The sequence below is a fragment of the Manis pentadactyla genome, chromosome 1 (genome assembly GCF_030020395.1).
Source record: "Manis pentadactyla isolate mManPen7 chromosome 1, mManPen7.hap1, whole genome shotgun sequence".
Lineage (NCBI taxonomy): Eukaryota > Metazoa > Chordata > Mammalia > Pholidota > Manidae > Manis > Manis pentadactyla.
The window spans coordinates 230,436,501-230,458,477 of record NC_080019.1 but is presented as its reverse complement, the minus strand read 5'-3'; the positions used below and the strand labels follow the sequence as shown (position 1 = coordinate 230,458,477).

The 21,977-nt window shown below is 52.1% G+C and overlaps 1 protein-coding gene across 3 annotated transcripts in view; it reads right to left on the bottom strand.

The window, feature by feature from the left end:
• The window catches only part of ARHGEF3 (Rho guanine nucleotide exchange factor 3), a 255,881-nt gene extending 238,564 nt beyond the window's left edge, over positions 1–17,317 (bottom strand). The window contains exon 1 of one of the 3 annotated variants that reach the window (XM_036877844.2): positions 17,138–17,317. Coding sequence is in view for 1 of the 3 variants with exons in the window: in XM_057486363.1 (XP_057342346.1) it covers positions 166–220 (55 nt within the window). In the remaining 2 variants the exon portion in view is untranslated. Of the gene's footprint in view, positions 1–165; positions 236–16,679; positions 17,024–17,137 lie in introns of those variants that run through there. The other 2 variants (XM_057486367.1, XM_057486363.1) reach the window with 2 other exon arrangements.
• Between the last annotated feature and the right edge of the window lie 4,660 nt (positions 17,318–21,977).

The window sequence follows — 21,977 nt, the reverse complement described above, 5'->3', positions numbered from 1 at the left end:
TTGGAGCTGGACGTGTTCCAGAATTCATCATGTTTGCATTTTAGAAAGGTAACCGGATGTTTTTAACCAATATGCAGTTTCTTGATGCTGTAACTGTGGATGAAGGATTGAGGGTCAAGGGTCAGACAATAGAATAGTACAAATAATGAAGCCCTGAACACTCACTGAGCCTGGGCGTGCGCAGGAAGCTCCGGGTGCCCTCCACACACTGACTCGCCATGGGCCGACACACTTGATTATTCTAGCACGCTGCCACCACTAACAGCTCCTGAGCGCTGACTGTGCACCAGGCACTCTGCTAAGCGCTGCAGGTTAATCATCTCGCTACATCCACACCACAAAGGGTGGTACTGCGACTACTGTCATGTTCTCCGGATTTGCCCCTAGTTCATCCTCCACCATCCCGTAAGGAAGCTGGAGGAGGTGGGGCGGAGCACCCTGCCCAAGGCCCCCAGCCAGGGTGCTGTCCCACTCCCACGCCTCTCCCACGCCTCTCCCCTTCCCTTCCCTGTTCCATCATGGTGCGTGAGCACCTGCTGCCTGTCCCTGGGACAGTGTCCTGTCTGGGAACCCAGGCATTCTGGCTCCGGAACGCAGTACACTTCTTAACCCCTATGCTCGCCCCATCTTCTCTTGCTAAAGTGGCTAAAAACTTGTACAGAACATGGCAGACCCCAAAGACATAAATAAATAAATAAAAGCCAAACCATGCTGGCATTCAGATCCACAACCATCACATGCTTATACCCTCCCATGCAGTCAGCCTGGGGGCCCTGAAATGAAGCACAGCCTCCTCCTATCAGCAGGATCCCAGCAAGAGCGCTGAGCCCAGAGGCAGAGATCCTCCGGGGCACACACGACACCCCAGGGCACCGAGGTCCATTCCGATTGGAGATCTCCCTGAGCAAAGCCACCAGGCTGCCCCCGGCCACCTCTGTAACAGGTTGTGATTTGTTGCTGAGAATCAGCCCAGGACGTGGGTGCTGAGTGACGTGCCTGGGCAGACAGAGGCAGGCTCCACTTCCTCACTGGATTCCCTCCAACCTATCTGCCAACACCAACTGCCGCCACCACCATTTAATCCTCAGCTTCGCATAAAGCTAACCTGCCAGGCTGGGACATTGCAGAGAACACCAGACAGATGCACCAAAATTAGGAAAGGCCACCCTCCCTCCCAAGCACAGATCCTTTCTGCAAGGTAAAGGTCATGCCAGGGGACAGTGGTGGCTACAGGAGGGGACGGATGAGGGCAGGGAGGGAAGCCACTGCTAGCACCCGGGGCCGGGAGGAGCCCGGTGGCAGGGAAAACTCAGGCCTCTCCGGGCCCATCCTTGCCTCTCCTCCCGCCCTCCCTGGCCTCTGACAGTGCTTCAGCTCCCCAACCTTCCTCCCAGGGCTCTAGAAAAGAAGACTATGAATTTTTTTCCCAATGTATACATCAATAATAGTTTATGACATATGTAAACTACACGAATCTTAAGTATGCAACTCAATAATGTTTTTAGATGGTTCTACGCCCTAGATTGTAATCACCAAACAATCAAAATGCAAAACATGTCCAGTCCCTCTAGAAGGTCTTCGCACGCCCCTCCCAGTTAGTGCCCTACCCAAAGGCTCCCTTCACTGCCCAGTGCCTCCCATGATGTGGCCACACCGCAACTGGCTTATCCACATGGCTGCTGATGGGCATTCGGGCTGTTTGCACTTTTTGGTAATTATGAATAAAGTTGCCATGATCCTTCATGGGCAAGCCCTTGGGCACTCGTATGTGCTCGTTTCTCTTGGGTGTACACTCAGGAGTGGAATTTCTGCAGCATAGATAGGCACATGTTGAGATCTGGTAGACATGGCCAACGTGATTTTCCAAAGTGGCTGTACCCGATGCATACTCCCAATAGCAGTGTATGAGAGGTCCAGGTGCTCCTTATCTTTAACCAACACCTTTATTGTCAGTCTTTTTCATCTTAGTCATTCTGGAAGATAACCAGTGGTATCTCATTGTGGCTAAAATTCTCTGATGACCACTGGAGTTTACATAGTTTTTCCACACATTCCTTAGTCATTTGGAATCCTCTTTGGTGACCTGCATTTTCAAGTATTTTGTCTTTTCTAAATCAAACATACGTAACCAACAATTCATATATTCTGGATATGAACACTTTGTTGGTTACATACATTTCAAATATCTTCTCCCAGACTGCAGTTGGCTTTTTCACTCTCTTAGTGGTGCTCTTTGATAAAGAGGTCTGAATTTTCATGAAGTCTGATATATAAAGTTTTTCCCTTATAAGTGCTCTTATAAGCAAAATCTGTGCCTAGCCTAATTTTACACAGATATTCTTCTCTATTATCTCCTAGAAGTTCCATTGATTTGCCTTCCACAGTTAGGCCTTCAACTGATCTCAAGTTATTTTTACATATGCTGCAAGGAAGAGGTGATTGGGGTGTAGTTTAAGGGTGACATTCTGCCAGCTGCGACCAAAAGCCAGATGTACAAAAAAGGCCAGTCTCTGTCATCCCCAAAGGAAGATGCGGCTTCCCAGACACCCCTTTACCTGGCCCTTCCCAGACACCCCTCCTCCAGGTCCTCTACCTGAATCCTGCAGCAGCGTCTAATCCCACCTTGCTTCCTGCAGGCCAACAGATTTCAGATGTACACAGCTCTCTTGTTTGAGAGAATTTCTGGACACCAACCACATGCAAAGTGCTCTCGTGGCACATGGAGCTTCCATGATGTCCCATAAGCCCATTTTGACAATTGCATGTAGGTCAAAATCCTTTTAAAATGCAAAATGGCAAAGTAGAAATGTGCAGAGGGACAGTGTACAAGAGCCCCTAGCTGGCAGATCTGCTGAGTGCCTGCTGTCTTGGACCTGAGGGGGCCCCAGGATATGCCCAGACAGCTCCTTGTCACCACACTCATGGCCAAGGGAAGAGACCGAGAAAACACCAGGGAAGAGAAAGTCAGTAGGGAGGGGCGCTGAGGGAGGGCTCCCTCCTGCCACTGGAGCCAAGAGCCAGTGTGAGAGGAGCTGGCGCTGAGAACGGAAGGGGCAGTGCGTCTGCAGAGAGGTGGCACCAGCAATGGCCGAGGAGGCACAGGGTCCAGGGTCCTGCTGGAAGGCATTCAGGGGGCTACACGGCCTGGAAGTGAAGGTGAGTGGGTCTGGATTTCTTCCTCAGCGGAACTGGAATCCACGGGAGGGGTATGCTATGACGTCAGTTATCTTCCTGAACACGCAGCACAGAAGCTAAGAGGGGGAAAGGCATTCAGTCAAGCTGTCTACTCTGAAACCCTCCCATCACCACCAGAGAGTCCTGTCAGCCTTGACTGTGCTGGCACAGTGCGTGCGTGCGTGCACACACACACACATACACACACACACACACCTGCCCCCAGCAGGTGCCCCCTGAGGCTGAGGACTCCAGTTTCTCTCTCCTCCAGTCCTGGTGGAGTGAGGTGTACACTGCGGACCTGTGCATCTCTGTGCACGATTTCTCAGCACTATCCCAGCCGTAATTTTATTTGCATTCATGTGACGATTTGATTGATATCTGTTTCCTGAATGAGTCTGTCTGCTGACTCCAGAAGGCAGAGTGCGAGCCTGTCCTGGCCACCAAGACCTCCCCTGCTCCTAGCACGTGGCCTGGCCCAAGTGCTCACCACTACATGTTTTAACTTGTTTGAATATATAAGTTCAAATACAAAAGTAGGAAAAATGTGTGCATCATACAACTTCAATGGTCAACTCAGTTCTAATCTTACTTTTTCATACCCCTCCTGGTGAGTGAACGCCAGCCACCATGGATGGACGAACGAATGATCACCTCCCACTGTAAACGTACTGCGTGCGCTGGCTTTTTCCTCTCCCTGATTTTGCTGATATTAGACACACAGGGAAGGCTGGGTGAGTCAGTTTTGCCTCCAAGTTAGCAACTCTGATAAAATTTCAGGAGACTGAAATTCCTGGCTAAAACGAATTTCCTCTTCCCTGTATGCATCGGGCTTTAACTTTCGGGGCCTGTCCTTATCATCGCCACTGTAACTGTAAAGCAAGGAAAGGTTATGCAGTTCCCACAATCTCTTTCAAATACACATCTTGAAAGAGCAAGTTGCTTTCCAGAAAACAAGACATGTGGCCTTTTACACACAGAAAATCACCTTAGAAATGAGTATCACAGCTTGGTCCCTCAAGGGGCGATCTACATCACACCTACTTTATCTATCATAACATTTATAGTGAGCTGCTCCAAATGTGCCTGGTCTTTCTGAAATGCCATGACAGTCTTACAAACACTGCACAGAACGGCGGTGACCGGGCAACTCCCAGTGTCGAGCACGGTGAGCGGTTTGTTCAATGGCATCCACTTTTCAAGATCCCAAAGGTACCACAGTAAGGATGACCTGAAATCCTAAAAAATGCAGTCATAGGGAATAACATCTTTTTTGTTACACAATAAATTATCTGTGTTTTCTTTTTTCATAAGCATAAGGAAAAAAATATTACAATTCTCTTTAAGTTTATGATCTAGACAGAAGTCACATTTTGGAGTCTGACCTTCCACGAGTATGTGAGTGCACGAGAGAGAGAGAGAGAGAGAGAGAGAGAGAGAGAGAGAGACTGTGTGTGTGTGCGTGTGTGTGTGTATCAGCATGGTTACAAGTTCAGGCTCCTGAATCTCTGCCATCTGCGGCCTGTGCGGCCTTAGGCAAGCTGCTTCAACCCCATAAACCCACTTCCTCCTCTGCTAGAGCAAAAGTGATAAGCCCAGGCAACAGGCTGCCACGGGGCTGAAAGGAGACGTGTACACACGGAGCGCTCAGTCCTTGGAGCTGTTTCCAAAAAGCAGCTGTGAAAGAACTCTGGACCACTTCTGGCTTCTGCTGGGAGCCTTCCCCATGGCCTGCCCAGGAAGCGGTACCCCTGCCCCCCCACCAAAGGGGAGGGCGACCAGGGAGTGGCAGGGGGCGAGCGCCGAGGAGGCTGGCTGCCCTGTGGCCTCTGAGTCACCGCCCCGCCCCTGCCTGCCACATGCTTTTTGTTCTCTGGGGCTGAGCTGGGATTCACTTGGGCTCCAGTCCTAGGCTAGGTCGTCTGACCGGCTCACGGCCCCTAAGTACACTTCGTTTGCCCACTCTCCTGTCCCATCACCTTTCTGCCTCTGGCCTGGTGGCTGGCTCCTGACACGCCAGACCCCAGCCTGCAGTATCAGATCTAGGGGGGACCCTCTGGACTCCTGTGGGTGGTTTAAACCACTGCCACTGCCCCGCCCGCCGACCACCACATCGTTTTTGGTCTCTGCCTGCTGTTTCCCTGTGTGCTCCGCTGGGATTTAGCTCCAACCAATAAAAGATTTAACTACAACTCCCTGTAGTATTCATGCCCATTCACAGCCACTCACACACTCTGATCCTCTTACACTTCTCTTATTGTGGTAAAATATACATAATATGAAATTTTAACCATTTTAAGTGTATGATTCAGTGACAGTAAGTGCATTTGCAATATTGTTTGACCACACCAACATGCATCTCCAAAACCCATCATCCCATGCATATCTGTACCCCTCAAACAGTAGGACCCCGTTCTCTCCTCCCCCTGCCCCCGGGTAACCTCTACCTGCTTTCTGTCTCCATGAACTCCCCACTCTAAGTACCCACGTCAGTGGAATCACACAGTTGTCCTTCTGTGTCTGGTTTCTTCCACTGACCATAATGTTCTCAAGTCTCACCCATGCTGTGCATCTGTCAGAACTTCCTTCCTTTCTAGGACTGAGTAATATTCCATCGTATGAATATACCACATTTTGTCTAACCATTCATCTGCCAATGGGCACTTGCGTTGTTCCACCTTTTAGCTGTTGTGAATAATGCTGTTTTGGGCATAGCTGTGCAAGTATCGTTGAGTCCCTGCTTTCGATTCTTTGGGGTACATGCCCAGGAGTGGGGCTGCTGGGTCATATGGTGGTTCTATGTTTAACCCCTCTTACGCTTTTAAGAATCCGGCGTCATAACACAGCAGCCGCCAGAGCCAGTCAGTAGTGAGTACTCTGTCTTGCACACCGTTCTAAGGACTTATCGTGCCTTACCTCCATTAGTCCTCAGAACAATTCAGGGTGTGATTGTTCTCATCCCCATTTTACAGACAAAGAAACTGAGGCCAGCCCTGTCTGACGGCCGCGTCAGCATCTGAACCCAGGCAGATGATGCTCGTACACCATTTCTGCAGTCGTGACAGAGAAATCCGGCTGCTCTGCCGTGTGCGTTCTCTGCCCTGAACAGTGCCTTCCTTCGGTCTCTAACGTCACCGCTTGCTCTGGGCTGAGGCATGACTTGAAAAGGGGAACGCGGCAGGGAGGTGCTCCGCGGGGCTGGATTAGTGCAGGCTCACTCCTCGCCACTAGTGAGCCAGGTAACTCCACCCAGGCCGGCGAAAGGGGGGACTTCGGGAAGGATGTCGCAGCTCAGGTGACTGCATCCAAGACGATGCAGCCAACCCTCCCCTCACGTGGTAGCCGCGCCACTCTCTGTGGCCCCATCCTGACTGCCGGCACCTGGGTGCCTCTAGGCATCTTTACTGCCGCTTCTGAGCACGTTAGGGGGGCCAAGAGGCAGCCCCCAGCCCAGCCTGGCTGGGCCCGCATGAGGGCCTGGACCAGCCCCCACAGCCCGGGGTTGGGGAACCAGGACCGGCCCAGCCTGGGCCCCGGGCCCCGCCCACACCCAGTGGACAGGAAGGGAGGCGGGGCAAGTGCCCAACAGACACCCACTTTGGGGTAATCTTCAAAAGCATGTACTGAGCAGAACGAGGTCAAATAAAGCCGCTGCCTCCTCTCAGGGAGACGTCACGTAGCTGCTTGACAGTAATGATCATGAAGATTATACAGAGACTTAAAGAAAAAGAGAGGCTTCTACAGGAACGTCCAGTGGGAAAAAACAGGACACACACACACACACACTTATGTGAACAATTCACACGGAAGCAAAAACGCAGGCAGGAGGTGTATCGTAATGGGGGAATCATAAAAAGTTTTTTGTCTCTATTTCCCAAGCTTCCCTTTATTGGTTCAACAGATATTAATGGAGTGTCTGCTCGGAGCCAGGGGAGGTGCTGGGGATGCAGCAGGGGAAAACAAGAAAACCTCCTGCCCTCATGGAATTTACATTCTAGTAGGGGAGGCAGACATCAAACAAGATGAATAAGCAAAACATACCCCGCACTGGATAGGGACATGGGTGAGGGGGAGAAGCGAGCTGAGGAAGGCAGAGGGGAGCCTCGGGGCCGTGGCGGAGAAGGGGACATCTGAGTGAAGGCCGCAGGCAGTGGGGGACTGAGGTCCACCAGCCCCAGGGGAAGAGCATTCCAAGCAGGCGAACAGCCAGTGCAAAGGCTCTGAGGTGCCTGATCACAGGACAGCATTGAGGCTGCCAGTGGGTAAGGTGGGGAAAGCCAGACCAAGGTGGGAGAGGGGAATCAAGGCCAGAGCATGAGGGGCTTGCTGGCCACTGTCAGGACTTCAGCTCTCGCTGTGAGAGCCCTCTGAGGCTCTGAGCAGAGGAGTGGTGATCTGCCGCCCCGTTAAAAGGATCCCTCTGGCTTTGAACTGAGACAAGCTGGAAGATGGTCAGGACAGAGACTGGGGGACCAGCGGAGAGACCGTCACATCACTCCAGGAAAGTGGGGAGAGAGGCTCGGACAAGGGCAGAAGCAGCAAGAGTGGTGAGCAAGGGCGACGTTCTAGGTGCACTTTAAAAGGAGTCACGCTCGGGTTTCCTGAGAAGTGCAGGGAAGAGAGCCACAGGACTCAAAGGTGACCCTGCAGGCCTGGTTCTGAGCGCTCCGAGGCACGGAGCCGCCGTTAACCGAGCTGTGGGAACAGGACCGGGGGAGCCAGGTGTCCTGGAAGCCATGGAAAGAAAAAGCTCCGAGGAAGAGAAACATATCAACGATGTCGTGTACTGCGGGTAGCCAGTCACCTGACCCCCCTAAATTAACTGGCCGACTCTCTCGCCTCAAAGGACTCAGCGGTCGTTTAAATGTTTTCTGACTCACAGGGCTGGCCAGGGATTACTGAGGCCCTGCCCAGCCCAGAACACATGAAATGTGAGTGACGTGTTAAGTAAACGAGTTGAGTCTGCAGGACTGCACAGGGCTTTAGCAAAATTAAAGCCCTGCTGGACACAGGCCGCTCAGCCCCCTGGGAGACGTGTCACACAGAGAGGTCACAGAAGATCAGCCCAGCTGCACCTCAGCTCTGCGTCAGCTCCCTTGTTTGGGGGCAGGTTATATCACCGTGTTTTTCCCCTAACTTTCCATGTGTATAAGCATGCACTCACACCCCTCATTAAAGAATGGAAATAAAATCGCTACGAACTGCCTGTTAGAACACTGACAGCTTAGTGAAGGGAAACTGCTGAGCAGAGGAGGTCGATTCTGAAGATCTCGAGACAACTTCTACCGCATATAGCTTTTTCTCCCCCAGAACACACTCAAAACCCAGCCCAAATGAATCTGGGCTTTCAGAATTGCTTGTCTGAAACAACAGTGAAAAACAACTCTGGTCTCTTGCACACACACATTTAGCACTGTTCTGTTAAAATGGAGCTCCCACCCCAGCGGAGAGCCGCGGGGGCGGACTGGATTTGCAGCTTCCAAACCAGCTCACCAGGTTGTTCCTTAAGTTTAGAGAAAACCAGATCCCTGCCGATGTACGTGGAGATGGTTCGCTTCTGATTTCTTCTTCCATGAGAATACCATCTTGGACTTGTGCCAAAGCACTGCATCTGGAACGCATAAGTGCATGCAAGGGTGTAAACTAATCTCTTAATATGTGATAGTGTTCCTTATTTTCATTCCATCCTTCGAATTACGATGCCAGTGAACTGGGGCAGGGCGGGGGGCAGTGGGGGTGTTGGGCAAAAATTGCTTTAGCAGCAGAATCCTTTACTTAAATGAAACCCTACCTCTTTGCCCCAAAGGTAGAACAAGTTAAAATGCAGCCTCACTCTGATACCCTGTGCCTGCAGGGCTCTGAGGGTACCCTGTTCTCACTATCCTTCCCAACCATGGAGGCAGGGGAGGATGGGAAGATCTCTAGGGATCCCCATCACACCCTCAAAGTAAAGGGGAGCCAGGCCTGCCAGATGCACTCCCATTTCACAAAGTCAGGAGTTAAATGTATTATCCAAGGTCTCCAGCCTTAGATCACACACTACCCCGTACTGTGTCATTTTCTTCAACAGGGAAAAGAGATGCTGATGTCCCTGGATTTCTGTCTTTGCAGCTTGAAGAATGGGTCTCTGGAGTGTCCGCCTGGCAGACTCAATGATTAGGGGAGCCGGGAGGGAGGCATTAGGATTCGGACCTGACGTTACTAAGATGGCAAAACTCCCCCCTGACCTTCAGATTCACCACAGCCCCTATCAAAATCTCAACTGCCTTTTTTTGCAGAAATTGACAAGCTGATCCTAAAATTCATATGGGGACCCATAACAGCCAAAACAATCGTGAAAAAGGACAAAGTAGAGGACTCACACTTCTCAATTTCAAAAGTTACTACAAAGCTACAGTAATCAATACAGTACAGGCAGTGGTACTGCCGTAAGGACAGACATACGGATCAAAGGAACAGAACTGACAGTGCAGAAATAAACACATTAAAGGCCGACTCATTTTCACTAAGGACGTCAACAATAGTCTTTTCCATAAGTGGTGCTAGAACAATAAGAATATCCACAGGCAAAAGAACAAAGTTGTACCTCTACCTTACACCACACAGAAAAATTAACTCAAAATGGATCAAAGACCTAAATTTAAGAGCTAAAAGTTTATAGAAGAAAACTTCAAAGAACTTAAACTCTAAGAAGAAAACTTAGGCATACATCTTCCTGGCCTGGGATTAAGCTAAAGTTTGTTAGGTATGATTCCAAAGCACAAGCAACATAAGCAAAACAAATAAACTGTGCTTCACCAAAATTAAAACCTTGTCCTTCGAAGGACACCAAGAAAGTGAAAAGACAGCCTATAGAATGGGAGGACACATTTGAAAATCACATGTCTGCCCAAGGACTGAATCTAGAATATGTAATGAACTCTTACAACTTAATAAAAAAAAAGACAACCCTATTTTTAAAATGGGTAAAAGATCTGAAAAGACATTTCTCCAAGGAAGATCTACAAATGACCAATAACCAACACAACATTGAGGAAGAACAGAGTTGGAAGACTGACACTACCTGACTTCAAGATGTATTACAAAGCTACAGTAATTAGGACAGTGCAGTATTGCCAAAAGAACAAACAAATAGATCAATGGAAGGGAACAGAGGGCCCAGAAATAGACCCACATAAATACAATCAACTGATCTCTGACAAAGGAGCAAAGGCAATACAACAGGGCCAAGAAAATCTTTTCAAAGTATGGTGCTGGGATAATTGGACACCCACATGCAAAAAAAAAAAATCAATCTTGATACAGATGTACACCCTTTACAAAAAATAACTCAAAATGGATTATAGACTTAGATGTAAAATGTAAAACTATAAAACTCCTAGAAGATAATATAGAAGAAAACCTAGATGACCTTAGGTACTGGTTATGCTTTTCTAGATACAACACCAAAAACACAACCCATGAAAGAAATAATAAGCTGGACTTCATTAAAATAGAAACTTCTGCTCTGCAATAGACAATATACCAAGAGAACTAGAAGACAAGCCACAGACTGGGATAAAATATTTGCAAAAGGCACATTTGATAAAGGACTGTTTTCCAAAATATACAAAGAACTCTTAAAACTCAATAAGAAAACTAACAACGTGAATTAAAAATGGGCCAGAGACTCTAACGCCTCAAAGAAGATATACACAAATGGTAAGTAAGCATATGAAAAAATGCTCCCCATCAGATGTCATCAGAGTGATGCAAATTAAAACAACAATGAGGACACCACTGCACACCTATCTGAATGCCCAAAATCCAGAGCACTGACAATTACCAAAAGCTGGCAAGGGTGTGGGGCCACAGAAGCTCTCACACACTGTCTCGTGAGAACACAAAACGGTACAGGGCACTTTGAGAGACATTTTGGTGCGTTAACGAACATACTCTTACCACACAACCCAGTAACTGGCGCTCCTTGGTATTTATGCAAAGGAGTTAATAACTTATGCCTACACAAAAAGCTGCACAGAGATGTTTATAAGAGCTTTATTTATAACTGCCAAAACTTGGAAACAACCAAGATGTCCTTCAGTAGCTACATGAGTAAATACACTGTAGTGCAACCTGACAATGAAATACTATTCGGTGCTGAAAAGAAATGAACTGCCAAGCCATGAAAAGACATGAAGGAACCTTACATGCATATGACTAAGTGAAAGAAGCCAATCTTAGGAGGCTACATACTGTGCGATTCCAATTATATGACATCTGGAAAAGGCAAAACTATGGAGACAAAAAGAAGATCAGTAGGCATGGTGGACAGTGGTAGAGATGTGTGCACGGAACATACAGATTTTTAGCATAGTGGAAACACTCTTATGATATTGACAATGACGGGTACATGTCATTATGCATTTGTCCAAACCCAGAGAAAATACAACATCAAGAGTGAATCCTAATGTAAACTGTAGACTTTGGATGACAATGATGTGCCCATGTAGGTTCATCCTCAGTAACAAACATACCACTTTGGTGATGATGCCGGTCACAGGGAAGACTATGCATGCGTGGGGACAGGAGGTATGTGGGAAATCTCAGTACCTTCCTCTCAATTTTATTATAAGCCTAAAATTGCTCTTAAAAAAAAAGTAAAAAAAAGAAAAAGATATGCAACACCATCAGCCATTAGGGAAATGAAAATCAAACCCACAATGAGATACCATTTCACATGCACTAGGGTAGGAAATAACAAAACAGACAGATGATACCAAGTGCTGACAAAGATGTGCAGAAACTGGAACGTCATATACTGCTGGTGGGGATGCAAAATGGTGCAGCCACTGTGGAAAACAGCTGGGCAGTTCTTCCAAAAGTTCAACACAGGAGTTTCCACATGACCTACAATCCCACCGCTTAGGTATATACCCAAGAGGAGTGACAACATATGTCCACACAAACCTGTACACCCTTCCCTAAAGGAGGGAGCCAGGGAAGGGGCCACAAAGAAAAGAGACGCATCTGGACAGAGAAAGCGTTCCTGGAAATAGGGCTCAGCAGAAAAAAATGACTGGAAGAACAATACACACAAAATGAGCCCATTATGTTGGTTTTCAAAGATTTTCACAGGTACACACACCTGTATGTAAAACATATACAGGAAAAGAAAAATATACAGCCAGCGGATCATAAATGTTCTTTCTGGAAGCAAGCCTGGGATCGGGGAGGGAGAATTTTTTTTTTACCCTACAACTTCTGATTTGTTTGCTTTTGTGTATATTAAGAAAATAATCAGGGTTTCTTGTGCAAAAGACATTTCTTTTTCTAGCCAAAAGGAGAGGGAAGAGGCCAGCAGCGGTGGGCAGTGTGGGCAGCTCTGAAGGTGGACAAGAGCGAAAGGGAATTCCAAGGAGTGGAGACAGCGGCAGCAAAGCTGTGGAGGCAGCTGCGGATGGGGTGCTTGGGGGGCTGTGGGTTCCGCCCCGCGAGCGCGTCCAGCAGGGACCTGGGCAGGGTGTGGTGCGGGTGAACCAGAACAGTCCCCGCAGCAGCCAGGTTCCCGGGCCGGGGGCTGGGCACCAGCGCAGGAGGACCCTGCAAGTGGCTGGGCAGGAAGTCTCGGCGGCCTTGCCCCCCGCCTCTGTCCCGCAGTGAACGGACACCCCCTCCTCCACGCCCCAGGTTTCGCTCCTAATAAGATCGTCTCCAGAAAGGACAGCACCCCTCACCTGAATGACAAACTTCCGGCACACCCTTAGGAGCATAACGCAGCCAACCCTGGCCAGTGACTGGGGCCGGTCCAGTCACCAGAGTGACCGCAGCCGGCCCTTCCCGCATCCGGGCTGTGGCAGGGAGAGGCACCCTGCCCGTATCTCGTCACTTCATGCTCACAACCAACCTGTAAAGTACAGCGAAGCACTCTCCCCATTTACAGATCAGGCACCTGAGGCTTGGAGAGGTCAGGCCCCTGGCCCAAGGTCACTCCACGAGAAACGCTGGAGCTGAGGCTGAACAAGGACCCCAAGCACCCCTCCCGCACACCCCAGGCACTTCGATCTGCTCCGAAGCCAGCCACCGCTCCGGATCACTACAGCTTCCAGGAAAATATTAACAAACTCAGAGTTGGAGAGGAATTTAGGCCTTGGGGGTTCCACCCACAGGAACAGCAAATCCAGATCTACAAACCTACCATTTGCTGCTAGAAGTGGAGGTGGGGTATCGGGACAAGGAGGCAAGCTGGACCCCTATCAACCAACTAGCTGGGTCTTTAGCCAAGCCAGGCAAGGAACCGAACTGCCTCCTCTGGCCTCCAACTCCGGCCAAGGCCTCAGCCTCTGTTTCTGGAGCTTTCAGGTTTTGCCGTGGGCCCTGTGTCCAGCTTTGCTCTGACCTGCGGGTCCACCCTGGAAAGGTCAGGAGACACCTGGGAAATGAAGCAATGGCCTCCAGCCCCATTGTTCCGTAGCCACCAGAGACCCTGGGGCACCCACCTAACATCCCAGCAAGTCCTCTGTGCGGGCGACTGAGCCGATGTTGGGAGCAGCCCCTTCCCCCGCCGAGCTGGCATTCCACAGGGATGTGCACCGGAGAGACCCATCGGACAGACCGAAGCACACCCGTCTCTCCCCTACCCCTGAGCGAGTCGTCTGAGGAGCCTCCTCACCTGCATCTCTCCCTGCACAACTGAGCAGAGCCACAGGAAGACGCAGAGTTGGCGAGCTATTCGTCGCTCCACAGCTTAAGCTCCTGGTCTGGCACATGGGGACACTAAGAGGGCCTGGGCCTCAGGCTGCCTGGAGAGGAGACGGGATACCTGGCAGAGGCCAGGCACACAGGCACAGCCACTCTGTCATTGGCATTTATTGAGGCTGCTATGTCAGTTCCTTCTGCACAGTATGTTCATGTTCATGCACACACACACACACACACACACACACACACACACACACACACACCCCACTACAACCAATGAGAACCTCACATCGTCCAAGTGCTGGTAACTCTTTATCTGGACCTTCGCACATGCTGTTCCCTCTCCTTCCATACCAACCCCCCATCTAAGAGGCCCTCTCTCTCTGTACCTTCTTAGATGTCACTTTATCCAAGAAGCCTCCTTGCCTCCTTTGTACCATGTTAAATAAAATCAAAAGATCAACTGATCAACCAATCAATGGAGATAAAGGACAGCAGGCATCTCCTGGTCCCCGATCCAATACATTTTCACCCTTCCATGTTTTCCATCAAAGCCCTCTTAAGTCCTCCCCCTCTAGGTGAGTCCCTCTAGGTGAGGAGGTGGATATAACCAAGTGACACAAAAGAGCAAGGAGCCACGGCCAGGGCAGGCGGGGTGAGGCAGGTCTACCACGTGCAGGGTTATAATGCCAGCAGTGGCCCGAGGATGCGGTGGACGCAAACAGACCAGGACGTGGGTGGCAGCAGGCAGAAGCCCAGAGGCCACATCTCGTCCCCAACAGAGGGGGCACAGGGACTATATCTGATTCTCTGCACCCCACGTCTTTCCTCTGGTGGAAAGGGCTGTCTCAGGAGGCAATGAGTTCCCCGTTTCTGGAGGATTCAAAGTCAGGTTAAGCAATAACTAGGAAGAGACACTGTGGCAGTGGTTTAAACCGTGGGGCTGAACTATGTGAACTTTTTAAAGGTCACTGCTACCCTGGGGCTCCCGACTTAAAGCTCCCCGGCCTCCCCTGCCCTCACTCAGTGGGTGCCCATCCATCCCATCGCCCAGGGACACTTCCTGAGCATCCACTGCACACCAGGAGCCAGAGCTCAGGGGTGGACAGGGCAGCCCCTCTGCCCCTTGGAGTCTACACTTTCCTGGGGGAGCTGGAGGCAATAAGCCCATAGACAGATGCAGGAGAAAGACTACTTCATGTAAGCTCCACTCCACGAAGAAAATACAATGGGGGAATGTGGCAGAAACTGGTGGAGGAAGGGGCTGCTCTGGGCAGTGGTCAGGGCAACCTTCTCTGCAGAGAAGACATCTGAGCTAAAGGGCAAGATAGTGCCAGATGTGTGAAGAAATGGCAGAACGGGGTGCCCCGCAGAAAGAAGAGAATGTGCAAAGGCTCTGAGAAGTCTCCAGAAAACCTGAGCTTAAACTTCCATGTACTGTGCCTGTCCCAGCAGTCCCTACCCCCAAGGCCTGCCTCCTCCTCTCCCCAGTTTATTTCTTTATCAGATTTTCTCAAGTCACTGCAGACCCGGATTTTCCACTGAAAGGTGGGCTTTGAGCAAAGACACAAGGAACATGTCTGTACCTCGACCTCGGAGGCTGGGGAGGCAGAGGTAAAGCTGACACCTTGATTCCCCAAGACTCTGGGCCTGCCTACGGGAGTGAGAACCTGAATCTCTCCCCGCAGGCCCTTTGCAGAATATGATGAAAAGGGAACGCTCATGCAGAAATGCACCCCTGAGCTGCAAGCGTCTCGTGCCTTCGGGAGCTTTCTGGAGGCGCTCCTGTCTCGGTCACCACCAGCCACCAAAGAAGCTGACCTGGTGCAGCGGGGAGACCCCACCGATGGACGGGGACAACATGCTGATGGTGAATGAACGGAGGGGAGGGGACAAGAACAGGCGCTGGGGCTCTAGGTACACTCCCACACTCACAGAGAGGAGAGGGTGTCAGCCTGCCAGGGGGCCCAAGGCCTGAAGGAATTCAAGTGAAACCTTATCCACTTCACCCCAGCGGGGCAAACATCCAGGCACACCCAGAGCTTCCAAAGACGGTCCAAGACCCCGTTTCCCAGAGGCGTCCTTGACAAAGGTCACCTCAAATCTCACGCTCAGATATATTTTGCACAAACCTGGTTAACCAGATGAAAAGTTTCCGCCAAGTCTGTGTTTCAGGGCTGAAGGGCACATTGCGGCTACTGGGTGAAAAATGCACGTCCTGAGAAGAAGAGCCTGCCCAGCCCCTCACCAGGGACCTAGGGCTGTGCACGCCTGTTTGGCAGATGTCAGCCATAATAACAACAGCCAACACAGGTAGAGCTTACCTTGTACCAGGCACTATTTTAAGAAATCCAACCTTACACAACCCCTTAAGGTTTGTGTTCTTATATCCCTATTTTACATATGAGTAAACTGAAGCACCGGTAACTTGCACAAGGCTCAACAGCTAAGACGAAGACCGCAAAACTCTCCACTCCATAGCCAGCTAGGGAAGAAGGCGGTTACACCCTCTTTGTGCATGAAATGCTTAAAACTAAGTTTCTGCCGGTGCACTCAAGACACCCACATTTTGGCAGGCCTCACACCTTGCCCAGTGCTGGAAGTAAGGCTGCCTCGGGCATGAAATGGGGCACGAGTCCTCTTGGAACAAACAAGCCCCTCCGTTTCGGCAACGCTCGGGTCCGCGAGGAGGCAGACAGGGCGAGCGCGGCGCTTCATCGCGGCAAAACCCAAGGGAACCCGCTCCCACCGGCGGGGCCAACGCCCACGCTCAGAGACGCTCCCCGGCCTCCGGCTGCGGCACCGGGATTCACCTTCGCCCCTACCTCGGGATCCCGGGCCGCGCAGAGTCTGAAAGACGCCGCCGCCCTGCGCGCGGAGCCGGGGTCCTGCGGGGACGCGGCCGGCGGCGGGGGCAGACGCCCAGGGAGAGGGGCTGCGCCCGGGACAGGTGGCGCCTCCCCTTGCGGAAGTGGCTCCGCGAACTTTCGCCCGAGAGCTACCGCGGACCCAGGTCAGGGTCCCCAGGGCGAGCTGCGGCCGACGCGGGCAGGCGGTGGCACTGCCCCCGCGAGCGCTCCGGGTGCCCGGGGCCGCAGATCGCGCAGCGCCTGCTCGGGGCGAGCGAGCGGGGACGCCTGGCGGCGGGGCGGGGTCCGGCTCGGGGACGGCGGGTCACCCCGGGCCCCGGGGGCGTCCCGCGGCAGGCCGGCTGGGGGGGGGGGGTGCCTGGGCGTGGAGGGCCTGGCAGGGGCGGGGCTCCGGGGCGGCCGCCCGCACTCACCTCGGCGCCCGGCACAGGCTCCGCGCGGCGGGGCTGCAGCGCGCCCCGTGGCCACGGCGGCGGCGGGGCCCCGCGCGGGGCGGGGCCGGGGGCGGGGAGGCCGCGCGGCCACGTGGGCGGGAGGCGGACCGGAGACCCCCGCGGGCGCCCGAGCCGGTGGCACGGGCTGGACGCGGCCACGCCCGCCTGGCGCCCCGCCCTCCCGCTCCCCACGCGCCCCCCCCCCCCCGGGAGCCTGGGCCGGCGGCCGGGGGCGGGGAAGCTGAGCGGTTCAGGCGGAGGGCTGGGGTCCAGACCCGGGCGTCGGGAGGCAGTGCGCAGCCCGCCGCCCCGGCCCCACCTCACTCCCGCGCCTCGAAGGCGCCGCGGACACCCGGGGAGCTCGCGGGACAGGGATCCGAGCGGGAGGGGACCGCGGCTGCGCCCGGGTGGGTCCGGAGCCCCAGCCCCAGCGCCAGGCCGACCTTGGGCGCGGAGGTGCGGCCGCTGCCTGACGTTCTCGCCTGTGCGGTGAGAATGCGCACGAGCCACGAGCCCAGCAGGTTCTCAGGAGCCGCGGGTTTGTGGGCGGACGCTGGGCCCAAGCGAGACGCAGCCAGCACTGGCTGGCGGCATCGGCGCGGAAATAAAATGCGCATCTAAATACAGCTATTTGCTGCATTCATTCATTCAACAGATAAAAGCCTTCTGTCCTCAGAACTTCATAAACTCAGAAATAAAGAATGCGCTGGGCAGGAGTTAGGGGCTCTTACGGAAGTATACACCATGCGGATAAAAATCTATAGAGTTTATTAGTTTTCATGTGCCAGGCTACTTTTTAGGAGCCGGCTCTACCTGGACGTCCCCGACAGCCTTGTGAGGCGTGGAGTTTGTGCAGGCCCGCTTCTCAGACGCAGCAACTGAATCTATTAGAGGGGCAGCCAGCCCGCAGGTCAGAGGTGACAGCATTAGCCTGGGGGCCCCTCCTGACAGTGGCTGCTGGGAGGTGGCTCTCCCAGCCCAGGCCCCCACGTCCAGCACGAGGGGTTCAGAACTGATCTGGCGCAGCTGAGACTTCCTTCAGGACAACCCCTGTGTCTATGCAGGCACTCAGCCTGGTGGTGCTGGGTGGCCTCTTTCTGGCCTTTTGGACCAGAAACTGAGCATCTTGAGCAAACCAGCTTAGGTTTCAACAGCTGCACGTCCATTCCACTAGGTGACCCCAAGCCCAGTGCCTCATGACCCCTCCGTTTCCTGTTCAGGGAATACACACCCACCCTGGGACTCCATTTCCAAAGCCAAAGCCTCTATCCAGACGCCTGTTCTCTCATCATTTCCCCCCAAACCTCTTTGGTTACTCTCCACCCTGCACACTATGGAAGGTCCCTACTACCACCAGCTATGTATATTCATAATAAAGGGCTTCCACCCCCAAGTCTACACCTGGTGTCCTACCAGACAGCCTTGTTAAAGACTAAAGTTTTATTTCCATTAGATTCCATTTCGATGATTTGAGCCTCTGCTATGCCACATATGGTGCCAGGCTCTGGGGAGCAGCAGTGACTCTGTCACCAAGACAGTCCCCAACCCCACGGGGCTCACAGCTGACGCGGGAACAGTCAGACTCCTCACCAGGCAGTTAGGGAGCAGGGTGTGGGGAGAGGCACACGGGGACGCACCACCCACATTCGGGCTGGGGGAAGGGGGCCTGCTGAGCCCTGGCCAGTCTGGGAAACGAGGCAGCAAGAAGGTGCAGAGGACAGATGTGAAAGCCAGAGGTAGGAGGGCACAGGGCACACTCCTGGAAGTTCACAGAGAGGGGCCTTGATGGCCAGCCCTTGCCCACTGAGTGGTTCAGGCAGAGGTGATGGGATCCTGCTGGCCGCTGAGGAATGGCTGTAGTGGGCCGGGGACCTGTGCACAGCAAAGGTAACGGGAATTTTTATTACTACTGAAGGTGAACTCCTTGACCTCTTTTTTATAATCAGGGTGTCCAGAAATCAGAACCGAACTGCAAGTAGGATATGTAGACTAAATTATATCAACTTAACCCACTAGGGTTTCTATCAGTGCCCCATCCCATCCCATGCACCACGCCTGGCTCTCTGGAAGGGAAAAGACTTGTGTTCTGGACTCAGGTCAGGAGTTTGTTGGCCGAACAGATGATATACCTAAAGCAGGCCCTTCAGTCAGGGGTGGGGAAGAGATGGCAGGAAATGGAGTTTGGAAATTGGTGGCCAGGCCAGGAGACACTTGATGATCAGCCACTTTTTCTCCTTGAAATAGTTCACGAGGGCCTGTTCTTGCCTTCAGCTCCGTCTCCCCTAACTCTGCGACACAGGGTGGAACGGAAGCACGGTGGTCACCTGCTGAATCAGTCACTGGGAAAGCCAGGTGTGCAGGAGCCTCCCTGGCCGCCCATCATCAAAGGCCTTCAGGAAGGGCGGGATGCTGAGCCCACCAGCCCCGGCCTCCAAGCGCCCACCTGGAGCCATGAACCCGGCTGTGTGAACAACCATATATTTCAAACCTTCTGACAATGTAATACCACATGTTGTAAAGTAATGTCAAAAATACTGAGAGGTGTCAAGAATGAGACAACACGCACCTGTAATCATGCCACCCAGAGATCACCGCTGTGGAGAGGAACCCCACCTTGGTTCCACAGCAGCCACCCGACCAGGGCTGAGGGAGATGCCTGGGGGATCCCCCTTTATAACCACACACCCCTTCACCTGCCCCAGGTGACCACATCCCCACAGGCAGATGTGCCAGCTCTGTGCTCACCCTCCACCTGGTTTCACATTCAAGCCTCACAACAGCCCTGCTGGGTATTGAACGTGACTTATTTTCCAGACAGGGCAAGTAACGCTTCAGGTCACCAGCCCAGGGTCACCCAGAGAGTGGCAGACTGACACCAAAGCCCCATTTTAATCACAATGATAAAAAGTAATGCTCTCACCAGTAAGAATATACAATTAGATCCACACATACAGGATCTTTGAGGACATCTAATTTCAGGTACACGGACCAGAGGCAGATCCTGGCTGTGTTTGCATTCTGCTGCCAAGCACGCCCTAGCCTTTCTTGGCTGCGAGCTTTCCACGGCCTGGCCTCGCGCAGCCGGGTGAGAAACACCTTAGGTTTGTCCTGAAGCTGACACCTGCCCGCTTCCTGGAATGTTTCTGACCACGGGGATGAGAAAGACCAGGCAGAGGCATCTCATCCCGGAGGACCATCTCTCCATCTCCACCCGACTCCAACTTCTAAAATTCGGAAAATTCCCCTAACCACACACTGATAGTCAGTTAGGGAAACAATCCCTGCCTCTGCTCACATCCAGAGTGGAGCATGGCATTCCGCCTGGCCCAGGGACCTCCAAGCAGCAAGTCCAGGAAAATGTGTCTATATTGGGACTGACAGGTGACCAGGAGAAAAAGAGCGAGTAGATCTCAGAGCTCATGGTCAGCTGGCAGTCTGTGTGCCGCCAACTATGACACATGCAGTCATTGCCTTCGTACCACTTTGCCAGGAGCATCTCCCACGCACCCTGAACCCCCACCAATCCCTTCTTCTAGGATCAACACCAGAACAGCCAGGCATGGACCCCCTCCCCTCTTCTCTTACGGGACAGAGGTGCTCTAACTTAGCATCCGACAAAGTCCCTGGACTGAGGGTCCTGTGAGCTGGGAACTGTCTCCCATCCATCTCCACCTGACTCCCAAAGACCCCCAAGATCCTCCTTTCTACAGGATAACTAATAGCCACTATTTTGCCAAGTGCCTCACACTTGCCAAGCACGGCTGTGGGGTCTTTATAAACCCATCTCACTTAATCTTCATGATAACTCTGTGCAGTGGGTATTAGTCTCACCCTGCAGATTAAAATACAGGCTCAGAGCAAGTGGGTGATTTGCCCATAGTCCCATACACAGGAAGAGGCAGGCCAGGGGGACAGGGATCATGTGTGCAGCCCACCCATTACCGTGTCCCCAGTACACACATTACACTGATGTAAGTGCTGCAGACGGAGGCTGAATCATCTAGGAATGTGAAAAATGATGCAACAGCCCCTCGAGAAAGAGGCCAGGGAGCCAAGCTTGCTGATCTTGCCTTACTTTCCCTTAATCTCAAGGACCCCGTTTCAAATGTGTCTCCGTGCAAAAGGTCTTACCTCACGTTTGCGTCCCTCTCTCCCATCACTGCATCCTCTACCTCTCCTATTCTTGGACCACTTCTAATTTTGTTCCTGCAGGAGGACAGCTATGCAGGCGTAAGGGTGGGAAACAGACATTTACTGAGGACGCCCTCCATGCCCAGAATAGCAGAGCTATATTTTATGTCTCCTCCCTCCTCTACCTGCTTAGTTTATTGCCCGAAGTCTCTTACTTAACTCAAACAAAATGATTTGTTCTAATTAAAGCCTGCAAGGGGAAGCTGGTCTTTGCTACTTCTACCAAAGTTTGCATTTCTATAAAACCAAATAAAGCCAGGGGCAAGGACTCACAGATGTTGGTTATTCTAAGAACCCCAAGCAGCTGTAAAGAGGGACCCCGCTTTCTAACACCATGGGAAAGACCAGGGCTTCTCATGCTGCAAAGAGGACTGTTTGTCCCACTAACAGGGAAGAGGAATTCACTTATTGCAGCATCTGCTTAATGAGCTGCTTCCATTGAGTCCTTCCAGATCCATCTGCTTAACCTATGAACTAAACTGACTCCCAATATTTGGATTGAGAAGGGAACCAAGTCACCCTAACTTGTCACTCAAGGTTTTTTTTTCCATTCCCCTGGAAACCATATTGAGGGACAGTGTATTTGTCCTTCAGTGTGGTCAGGAGTGATGACACTTCAACCAGACAC